Here is a 10,861-nt window from a genome sequence, read left to right as displayed (position 1 = left end):
CCACTCCCCCAGCCGCCACCCCTTCAAGGCCAGGGCTCCCAGCCCTCTCCCACCCCTCGCTGCCAGGTGCCGCCATGCCCACGACACACAACAGACTCAGTGGAAGAAAAGGGAAGGGTTTTATTCTCAAGCGTCTAAGGATTTACAAACGAGGGCGTTTTGTTTTAAAAACGGACGGGGCAATACTGGCGGCCTGAGAGGGGTCTTGGGCCAGTGGGCTGGGCCAGGCCGCCCCAGGCCCCTGCCTGCCGGCTCCGCCCTCTGCCTGGTTGAGAGGGATGGCTGGTGACCGGTGACGCAGGGGAGGACGTGGGAGAGGGGGAACAGAGGCTCCCCCAGGACTTCCACTTAACACTGAAGGGGGAGGGTGGACACACACTCACAAAACAGAAAAGAAAGTTAAATAAAAAGAAACCGAGGCAGCCGGGCTTGGGCCTGCGCGGGCCCTGGGACCAGCCACGCGCCCTTCGGGCTCCCCGCTCAGGCCCCTGGGGCTGTGGGCCCGGGCAGGGAGGGAGCGGAGACCGGGCCTGTGGCCCCCCACCTTGCCCCATCCCCTCACAAAGGGGACTTGGGGCCAGAGAAGGTGGCCGTGCCCCTGGGGGGCAGAGAGAGGATGACTTGGAGTACTTCTGAAACATGCGGCATCTTGTGACTATGGCGAGTAAGGAGTCAGAGGATAGAGGCTACAGGGCGGCCTAAGTCTAGACGCGGCGGCTACATCCAGCGAGGGGCCTCACCTTTGGTGTGGTTGGTTTTTATGGTTTTGTGGGGTTTTTTTTTCTTTTTTTTTGTTACTTTGTTTGTTGTCCACTTGATTTGCATGCATGACCAACAAAAAGAAAGACCCCCCACCCTCCTGCTCTGGCTGCTGTGGAGGGCTGGGGGGACCACGGCCTGGCCTCCAGGCGGGCTAGGGACTGGCCAGCCCTGGGTGAGTCGAGGGGCGCTCAGGGGCACCATGAGGGCGTGACTGCCTCCGCACGCCCAGCCCTTGGCCTGCCCACCTCTGTCCCTGTCACACGTCCTCGAACCCCCGCATCCACTCCCTGCACCCTCCATCCTGCCTCCCTGGGCCCCGTGGCCCCCACTCCCGCCATCCCTTCCCTCTGCCGCCTCCCTGCTGCACCGGCGTCTCCTGCCCTCCACCTCGCCCCGCGCCTGCCTTCCCTGAAGGCCACCCTGGGTGGCCACGGCCCCTTGGGCTCCCTCCGCGCCCCCTGAGGTCCTCAACTCACCCCCTCAAGCTGTGGCCAGTCTCCAGCCCTGAGGGAGGAGAAGCCCCCACAGCCTACCTTCGGGACCAGTCTCTCCCGGGCTGGGCTGGGCCGATAATGCGCAGCGGCCCAGGCCCCCCGGCTCGGCCCCCAGCCCCCCACTGCCCACGGGTGGGCGGGTGGGGGCTCCCCCACAAGCAGCTCAACATGACTTTGGTAAAAGTTTCTGAAGGTACCGACAAACCCCATGAGACGAGCTCTTCTCCTCCCCCCACCCCCAAACGCCCCACCAAGTACAATAAAATACAATAAACTCCAAAAAGGACCCCCTGAGATCAAAGAGAGAGAGAGAGACAGAGAGAGACCGGCCCGGGGCCGGCTGCAGTCGCAATGCTCAGCACGCCTTCCCACGGCCAGGATGCCACTCATTGCTCGCTGGTGGCCTGTGGCCCCAGGGGTCCCGCGGGTGGGGGGGCAGGCTTGGGCCAGGAGAGAGGCAGAGGCAGGGAAGGTGATGGGAAAGCCAGAGAGGTAGAGAGGGAGGTGACAGAGAGGGAGACGGGGCCAGGAAGCGTGTGCGTGGGACAAGGCGGAGGGGAGAGCCCGCGGGGGCGAGTGTGGGAGGGTGCAGGACGGGTGGCTCTCTCCCAGCCCCTGGGGGCCGCCCCAGCCCAGAGGTTACGGCTGAATAAATAGCGAGTCTGCTCGCGGCCTGCTGTCTTCCGTTCACAGTGTCTGTCGGGGGACGCACGGCCGGCTGAGCCCGGGTCAGGAAGGGCTGGGCCTGGTGGCCCGTCTGTCCACGGCTGGTGGGCAGGGAGTCGGGGGTGGCTCGGCGCCCCCTACTTTCTGTCCTCAGCCCTTGGCGGCCGTCCAGGTCCCAGGTCTCCCCTGGCGGGCAGCTGGGTGGCCGGGTGGGGCAGGGGGGCCTGTGGCCATGCCCCTGGCCCCCGGCAGGGCTGGCCGCCACCACGTGGCTACCTGAAGAAGGGCAGGTGGTGCTGGCTCAGGACTCCGCTAGTCCGGGGCGACTCAGTCTTCGCCATGACGTCCTTGAACCAGGATGCCACATCCACCTCCAGCGTCTCGTAGCGCCTGATGAAGCTGTGTTCCTGCGGGCCGAGGAGGGGCTTAGGCCCAGGGCACTTCCCTGCTGGCCTGGTGCTCAGGCCCTGGGCATCCATCTGAGGGCGGGTGGGGAAGGGACCGGGGCGGGGGCCTGGACAGGAGGGGAGAGCAGGTACTCACAAGTAGCTTATTATACTTTGGTCTCTTCCTGTGATCTTTAGTAAGGCTGGAGAGAGGGGAGGGAAGAGAGGTGAGAGTCAGGGAGAGGCCGGCACCACGTGCTCAGCTGCCCTCCCACAGAGCCAGGAGGCTGCAGGATCGTGGAAGGAGCCACTGCATCCTCTGGCACTGTGCTGACAAGTGGGAAGCCTGCCCCCAGTGGCAGGAGGGCCTCCCACCTGTTGAGAGCCTGAACTGGGTTGTGAGGTGCCCGTGGGAGAGGGGCGGGGGCTCCCTGGGGGAGACACTCGGCACGCAGAATTCTGTTCCAAGACCTTAGTTCACACTGTCCCGTGGGGAAGCCCAGGGTCCACCCTGCCAAATGCCCGCAAGGCCAGCTGTCCCCTCGGGCCGAGTCCAAACCCAACTCATGGCCCCCAGGGCTCAGCTCGGCTCCTGTGTGCAGTCCCTGCCACCAGCCCCTCCTCACTCAAGGCTACCCCACCCCCAACCAGGGGGACCCCCTCCATTCCCTCGGGCCCCGGATCCCCCGGCTGGCTGCCAGGAGCGCGGGGCCACACCTGACCTCGTCCCGCCTCCCAGCGCGGAGGGCCGGGCCGGGGGCTCCTCACCAGTCTTTGACGAAGGACTGGAAGTCCCCTGAGAAGCCCATGTGACCGGGCAGGAGCGGGGGCTCCTCCTGCAGGACCTTGGTGAGCACCTCAAAGTCCGTCTTGCAGTTCTTGTACGGAAACTGTCCCGTCGCCAGCTCCACCTGGACAGAGATGGCAGCTGGCCAGGTGGAGGACGGCTTCCGGCCCACCCTGGCTCCCTCCCTCCGTGCCGGGAGAAGACCTGGCCCCCAGCCCTCGGAAACAGGGCCCCATCTCACCAAGGAGATACCCAGGCTCCACACGTCGGCCCGGATGTCATAGTCTGGCTTGGTGGGGTCTGGAGGGTCGATGCGCTCAGGCTGCCAGTGGGAGAGGCGAGAGGGGAGGATGTCCCCTGTGGCTGGGGCAGGCGTGCCCCCAGGTGGCCCCCCAGCCCCCCAGCCCAGCGCTGCTGGGCCCCCACTTACTGCCATGTAGGCGGCGCAGCCAGCGCTCCGCGTCTTGGCTTTGGAGTCGACGAGGCGGCCGCTGATGCCGAAGTCGCACAGCTTGATCTGGCCCCGCTCGTCCAGCAGAATGTTGGAGGGCTTGACGTCTCGGTGGATCACGCCGTGCTTCTCCTTCAGGTAGTAGAGCGCCTTCACGATCTGCGGCGGGGATGGGGCGGGCACCAGTGATGGGGGGGCCAGGGCCTGAGGGCCACCCGCCTGCCCGGCCGCGCCCCTGCCCCGCCGCTCACCGCCACCGTCATCTTGCCCAGGATGCGCTCGGGGATGGGGCCCTGCATCCGCTTCTTGAGCTTCTCGGCGCACGTGCCCATGAGCTCCATGGCGATGAAGACGTCCGTCTGTGGGGCAGCAGGAAGTGGCTTGGGGGCTGCTGCATCCTCCTGCCCACCCCAGATGGTTCCATCCAGGCAGGGGGTGGGCGATGCTCGGAGCTGGCAGGGAAGCCCCTCCCACCCTCGGGGAGGGAGTCGGGCCCGGGGCCCGCAGGTGGGCAGGTGCGGGCTCACATTGGTGATGAAGGTCCCGAAGCACTGCACGATGTAGGGGCAGTCGTGGCTCTTGAGCACCACGTCCAGATCCATGAGGATGCGCTTGTTCTCTTCCTTGTTCCCCGAGCGCCGCATTTGCTGCATGGGACGGGAGAGGAGGGGAGCCTTAGCACGCAGGGTGGGGGCCACCCGGGGCGGGGGTGGGGGGGAGGGGGCTCACCTTGACGGCGATCACGTGCCCTGTCTTCCGGAAGCGCATCTTCCATACCTGGCCGCAAGTGCCACTGCCCATCTCCCCCAGGTTCTCCAGGTCGTTGATTTCTGCCTGGTAGCGCTGGGAAGGAAGGAGAGCCCAAGTTGGGGGTCGGGCCTCTGCCCCCTGCCCCCAAGGACCTACCCAGGTGTGGCCTACCCGCACCCCAGGGGCCAAGGGCAGGGCGGTACCTGGCCCCCGATGGTCAGGTAGCCCGTCTGCTTCATGATCTCCTGCAGCTTCTGGTCAATCTCAATGCTGGGGGGACACGGAGTAGGCGTTGGTGGACGGGGGATCCTGGCCGAGCCGAGGCCACCCCGGCCCCCTACACACCGGGGTTCCCACAGATTAAACCACCGTCCTCTGACACGCGCCTCCCGACCCCCCCACTGGCCAGCGGCCCCCCCCACTGGCCAGCGGCCCCACTCAGACAGCTCACCTCTCCATGCTGCGGGGTGTGAACAAGGTGGGTGGCAGCCCCAGCATGTGGCGGGGCCGGGCGGGCGGCGTAGGGTGTTGCGGGGAGCTCTCGGAAGACGGGGAGCGGCTGCCGCCATCATTAGCCAGCGGGAGCTGCAAGGCTGGGGGGGTGAGAACCAGGGGCGGGGAGGGGGTGAGCTCCCAGCTGGCCCCAGCTCCAGGGCTGGCATTCTGGGGGGCTTAGGACCCTGGTCCTCCCCTCCCTGGCATCCCTCAGGTAGGCCAGCACTGCCCCTCCCTGCTGGGCCGGAGGAGCTCCCCACCCCCAAACCACTCTTGGGGTGCCTTCTCCTACCCCCAACCTGGAAGGAGATGCAGTGGGCTGGCAGGGAGGGCTGGTCCCCAGAGGCTGAGGGTGTGTCCCCAAGTCTATGCTGACAGAAAAACGAGGCCTGGAGGCTGATGGCATCGCTCAGCCAGGCGGCCTCCCTGGTGTGTCCGTCTCCTCCCCACCTCTGCCTGGGAAGCAGGCCCAGGGCCACTGCGCCCACATTCTGGACCATGTGAGGGGGGAACGCCCGCCACGATCAGCCTGGGCTCTGGCCCTGTGGGCAGCACTGAACCTGGCTGCCCAACAGAGGGAGGCGGACCACCCTGGGGAGACAGCGGGTGAGGGACCCAGGCTTCTAGCTGCCTCACCCCACATTTTATTCCAGGGTCGGGGGGCCACCCTCTGGCAGCCTCCCAGCCTGGCCTGCAGAGCTGGGGCCAATGGAGGCCAGGGCAGAACCCCAGGCTGGGCCTGTGTCCTTCGGGTAAGGGGGTCCAGGTGGCACAGCCCCTCCAGGGGCTGGTGGGACTAGGGGGGCGGGGGCTGGGCCAGGCGAGGGGGTCTGGTTCTTTCCAACAGCCTGCATGCGGACAGCTCGGGCATGCTCCAGGCAGGCAGGCAGGCAGCGGGCAGGCAGCGGAAACCCCAGGACGGGCAGGCGGCGTTAAGGGGTGGGAGAGTGGGTGGGAGACAGACAGACAAACAGACAGATGGGAGCCAAGACTTGGGGCCCAAAGGAGGCGCTGCAGAGACAGGCCAGAGAGGGGCCCAGGACAGGAGTGCAGGTTCCCCGAGGGACGAGCAGCCTCCCTGGCTGGGCTGGCCACAGGGTAGGGAAGTGGAGGCCAGTGTGGCCCCTGGAGGGGACAGACGGTGCTCCAGTGACGCCCCATAGCCCAGGGGCCCTGGCACTCCAGAGAGGGGTCCCTGGCTGGGGAAGGCGGCAGCTACACACATTCTCCCAGGTTCACCTGTCCGTGGAGGGAAGCCTGTGGCCTACCCCTCAGCTACTGCCCCCTCCTCTCTCTCCACACCTCCCTGCCGTGGCCCACCGTTCCCTCCCACAGTTCTGCAGGCACCTGGTGACGGGCCCGGTGATCAACGGGGAAGGACAAATAGGCTTGACTTGCTGGCAGCCGGGCACTCTCCTTGCCCCGTTGGCCCTGGCCCCTGACTGCAGCCAGAGCAAGGGGGCAGGTCTACAAGCCTGGCCTGCAGTTCAAGAACGGGTGCAGGACTGGCTAGAGCCTGGCAGGAGCAAACGAAGAGCTCTGGGGACCCCGAGGACATGGCCAGGCCCAGTGACCTCGCCTCTTGCGGTCCCTCTCTGCTGCTCCGGCCCCGCTTTGCCCCATCCCTGCATCTCTGCTCCAGCAGGGCTGGAATCAGGGTCTTAAGCCCTCACTCTCTGGCTCGGTAACCTCTGGGGCTCCCCCTGCATCTGGGCTCGCTGGAGACACTGCCAGGTTCCTGCCCCTTGGGGGTACCTGGGCCCCTTTTCTGCCCTGCACTGTCAGCTCTCTGGGGCGAGGACCACACTACTGCCCTCTCCACACCTCCCGGTGCCCGATGGGTCCCCTCCCTCACACAGTCTCCCAGGCCCCTGAGGCTGCCCCAGAGCCCGGAAAAAGGCTGTCGGGGGACAGAGGCTTCCAGCTGGCCCCACAAACTGAAGCACATGGGGATCTTAGGGGGCTGGTGTGGGTGACTAAGGTGGGGGTCAGTGGAGATACATGAAGGCCCAGTGAACAGAGGTCACAGGAGTGGTGATGCACCACACGGCAGGGCGGGAGGGACAGCAGCTGCACGAGAAAGGGGGACACAGAGAGAGAGAGAGAGAGATGGAAGGAGGGAGAGAAAGAGAGAGAACAAGAGAGGACACAGGGGCATGTGGCCATCAGGAGCCACAGATGTACCAGGCTGTCAGCCCAACATGCACACACGCACGCACGCACACCCGGCGTGGCACAAACTCCCACACACATGCAGACAGGCAGACGACATGCCACAGAGCCTCTGACAGAGCCAGCGCCCCCCCCCCCCCCCCCCCCCCCCGCCAAGACTGTGTACACACAGTTGCCCAACCTAGCCCCACTTACACACCAGGACCGCCGGCCAGGTCTCCCACACGCGCACATCCACACACAGGCACATCCCACACTCATCCGCTCCCAGACCTGCTGGACCTGCGCTCGGCCTTGGTGGGGCTGTTCCCTCGGCCACGGTTCACATGTCCCCCCACCTCCCATGAGGCTCAAACACCACCTACTCTAGAGGCTCCCCGACCGTCCCCTGCAGGACCCCAGCCCTGATCTGTCTCGCCTCTTCTCCGAGCCCCGTCGCCTTCTCCAGGCTCCCTGATTGGGAGTGGGCTCCTTGTTCCTCGCCCCACCCCCAGTGTCAGCCGCACAATGGCATGGACCCGGTCCCTTGTATTCACTGCTGTGTCCCTGGTGCCTGGAACAGGCCAGCACACAGGGGCCATCGGTGTTCGCTGAAGTGTCGAAATGGCTCAACAGGCCAGTCCCCCCACTGGCCCCACTTTCCCTCCCTCTCACATACACACACTGGCACACACGCATGCCCCTAGTCATGACTCCTAGTCAGCGAGGGCGCCCGTTTCCTCCTCCAGGGAGTCCAAACCTGTGCCCGAGAGGAAGGCAGGGGCGAGAGGTGACAGGACACAGAGGAAGAGGCCAGGCGGCCGGACGTGGACCGTGTGGAAGGGGTGAAAGTGAGAGTGAGAGTGAGTGAGAGAGAGAGAGAGAGAGAGAGGAGATGCGCACGCGCACACACGCAGCATGGGGGGGTGGGGAAGGCATTCTGCGGCCGGGGCAGCGGTTAGGTCAATGGTGCAGATGTCCCAAGCGGCGATGATAAAAAGGCTGGTACCTGCTCGTTGGGACGGGGCAGGAGCAGGGCTTAGAGTGATCACAATAACTGGATGGGAAAAGGAAGAAAAAAACAACACCACGATAAATCACAACAGAAACCACCGATCTGTCCAAAAGAAAAGAAATCAAATCATAACGAGGGGGAGGCGCGAGGCACCACACCGCAGAGATGGGGAGAAACCGACAGAGATGGAGGACTGGGAGGATGGGATGGAGCACACACAGACGCCTGGAGGGGGGCTCCTCGGGGGGCCTGCCCGCCGTGGGCCTCGCCATGCCTCTCTCTGCACCTGGGATGGCCACCCCCTAACGCACCCCGCACTGTCCCCTCCACGCTGGGGCTGGCGGGGTAGCAGCGCTGCAGAGCCCAGCAGGGACCCTCCAGTGCTGGCCAGGTCCTGCTCCAGGAGTGTCCAAGCCAGCATCACCACCTCAGGGCTCTCTCTGGGGCCCCAAGAGACCCCTCCAGGGAGGAACCCAGGTCAGAAGAGGGAGGGATGGGGAGTGAACCATACACAGGGGCGGTGGGGGGCAGGCTGGGTAAGCGGGAAGTGCTTGGGGTACCCAAATATGGGGGTGTCCTCCCCTCCCATCAGGACGACCCCCCGAAGAGTTACTTAAGCTACTAGGTCACATCGCATCTGAAGGAACATAAAGGAGAGCAACTTGCTGGGTCAGAGTCACAAAAAGCGCGTATAGGGGGGTGCTGTCCATCAAGTCTGTGGGGAGGGGGAAATCGATGCCCTCCAGCTGAGAGAATTTGGGGAGGGGGTTCTGTACGCTAGGTGTGCTCATGGTGACCCCAGGCCTGGTGTGGGTGCCGGAGGGATGGCTCTGGACTCCAGAGGACAGAGGACAAGATAAGACAATGGGATCAGAAAGGAGGTGCATGTGTGCTGGAATGCCTGGGTAGCCTCAGGTGTCCCCGGGTTGTGGAGGTGGGTGTGCGGGAAAGGGGAAGTCACTTGAATCCGGGTGACCGAGTCCCCAGGATGGGGGTTGAGTATTTTTGAAGGGGCTAAAGAGAGTCACCTAGACGGTGGCAGAGAAGCTAAAGGGGCACAAGGGGCCTGGTGTATGCGGGTAGAGTGTGCAGAAGGCAGTTTGCTGAGCCCAATCATAAAGTGCCAGGCAGGTAAGGAGGCATCGCCAGACACAGTCACAGGGTGGGACTGGGAGAGTCATCTGGTCAGAGGAATACAGGGGTTCTGTGTGACCTCAAGTGTCCCCAGGCCAGGTGTGTGCCTGTGTGTGAGCGGATCATCCGCGGAACCGGATGACAAGGGCCCAGGCGGGGAGAGGGGATGGGGCCTCTTGACAGTCACTGAGATGGTGGGAGTGGGATCCTCTGGTCAAATAGAATGTGGACATGTTTGCGGGGACCTGGACGTGGTCACGTTCGCGTGGAGTAGGGGGCGCACGGCTGGAGCAGGTGACAGAGGCTCCGAGGATCACGGTGACGGGGGCGGGTCACAGACGGGGGGCCTGGCCTGGGCCCGGGTAACCGGGCTTCAAGTGCCGCCAGTGGGAACCCTCAGGCCGGGGAGGGCTGCCCGCAGCTCGCGGGCCCCACGCCCCCCGGGTCACCGTGACCCTCTCCCCGCGAGCCTACAGCGGGGGGGGGGCGGGGAGGAGGAGAGAGAGCGCCCCGGAAGCGGGGGCGGGGCCTGGCGGCGGGGGCGGGGCCTCCCGCGACGCGCGCCCCGCCCCGCTCGCCCCCTCCCCCACGCCGCCGTGCTTACTGGGCCTGGGCCGCTGGGGGCTGATATCCAGGTTGAGGTCGATCCTCCGCCGGGCCTCGCGGTTCTCCTGCTTCAGCTTTGCTTCCAGGCGGGACAGCTTCTGCTCCAGGGAGGACGCCGCCATCTTCCCCGCCGCCGCCGCGCACCGCCCGGCCGCCCGTCAGTCCGGCAGACAAACACCGCACTGCGCCTGCGCGCGGATGACCCCGCCGAGCCGCCGTCTCCCCCGGCACGGCGCATGCCCGCGGCGCGCTCCCGCCCTTCCTTCGTGAGAACCTCTGCGCGTGCGTGCTGCGTCGCAGCCAGAGGGATGACGCCTCCTAGAGCTCTTTGCTGGCAACGTGCAAATCCCCCACCGTGTTGCGCATGCGCGAATTCCCGAGCGCTCCGGCGGCAGGAGCCCTGTGGAAACCCACTCGCCCTTCTGCCGAGAGCGGTGGGCGGGGAAAGTGGCGCGCATGCCCACAGCGGGGGAGACGAAATCTCGCGCGTGGCGTGTGCTGCGCGTGCGCAGCCTTGGCTCTTTCCTCGGCAGCCGTCTCCCGTGCCTGTCGCGGGTTTGTGTCCTCCGTCTCCTCGCTCTTCCCGGCCCGGCCCTCTCTGCAGCCACGCCCTCTCGGAATTGCCTCTCTCTTCTCGGACAGTGCTTTATTAGGATCCCTGTTATGCATAATTGCTGCCTCCTCACCATAATTAGGCACCCGTGGGGAGCCCTTTCCATTTCAGCAAGCTCGGGGTTGGCCGAGGACAGGCGGGAGGGGCGGGGTAGGGCTGGGGCCACTGGGAATCCAGCGGCGTGACCTCTGACCTCGGCGACGGGGCCAAGGTCAAGGCCAGAGAGTTCCAGGTCAGACCCGTGTGGGACATTTTTAAGACTTTGCTGAATGTGTCTCGCCCCGGAAATGTGAGCCCAGGCCCTGGACAGTGCAGAGGACAGGGCTTGGGGTTAGGCTCTCCGCCTGGCGCCCCCTGCAGTCTACAGATTTCCTTTAACTGGTCTGAAGGGTGCTGGGAAAATGTCCCCACCTGGAACCCTGGGTCCCGGAGAGCCCCTTGCCTCTGCTCTTGGGTCCCAGGGGGAAGCTCGCATTTTGCGGGCGCGTGGGAGGTGGCCGAGCCCAGGAGGTCAGGGTCAGGCAGCTGTGCCAAGTGCCCTGTCGGCTCCT

General features: G+C 65.5%; 1 protein-coding gene across 2 annotated transcripts; it reads right to left on the bottom strand.

The window, feature by feature from the left end:
* Positions 1 to 100: 100 nt before the first annotated feature.
* MAP2K7 (mitogen-activated protein kinase kinase 7) lies at positions 101 to 9,967 on the bottom strand. Of its 2 annotated transcripts, XM_023644655.2 has the most exons (12): positions 9,696 to 9,923; positions 7,952 to 7,999; positions 4,748 to 4,889; positions 4,500 to 4,566; positions 4,276 to 4,389; positions 4,074 to 4,193; positions 3,798 to 3,905; positions 3,526 to 3,705; positions 3,337 to 3,417; positions 3,077 to 3,219; positions 2,466 to 2,511; positions 1,923 to 2,329 (listed from the first exon to the last, which is right to left on the bottom strand). In XM_023644655.2, exons 1-12 carry the CDS (start codon positions 9,817 to 9,819, stop codon positions 2,195 to 2,197), a joined length of 1,308 nt encoding a protein of 435 aa, XP_023500423.1. In that variant the 5' UTR covers positions 9,820 to 9,923; the 3' UTR covers positions 1,923 to 2,194. The 2 variants fall into 2 exon arrangements, with proteins under 2 accessions (XP_023500424.1, XP_023500423.1); XM_023644656.2 differs by lacking the exon at positions 7,952 to 7,999 and having other exon boundaries at positions 101 to 2,329; positions 9,696 to 9,967.
* Positions 9,968 to 10,861: the final 894 nt, after the last annotated feature.

The sequence above is a fragment of the Equus caballus genome, chromosome 7, assembly GCF_041296265.1.
Source record: "Equus caballus isolate H_3958 breed thoroughbred chromosome 7, TB-T2T, whole genome shotgun sequence".
NCBI classification, from domain to species: domain Eukaryota; kingdom Metazoa; phylum Chordata; class Mammalia; order Perissodactyla; family Equidae; genus Equus; species Equus caballus.
Note: the sequence above shows the minus strand (reverse complement) of the source record. Positions and strands in the feature narration are given on the sequence as shown.

Excerpts from the sequence above, each read along its gene's own strand:
- MAP2K7 (XM_023644655.2), bottom strand. The coding sequence starts at position 9,819 with ATGGCGGCGTCCTCCCTGGAGCAGAAGCTGTCCCGCCTGGAAGCAAAG. Across the intron at positions 8,000-9,695 it reads CCCCCAGCGGCCCAGGCCCA|TTATTGTGATCACTCTAAGC; the intron begins GTAAGCACGGCG and ends TTTCCCATCCAG. Across the intron at positions 3,220-3,336 it reads GGAGCCTGGGTATCTCCTTG|GTGGAGCTGGCGACGGGACA; the intron begins GTGAGATGGGGC and ends ATCTCTGTCCAG.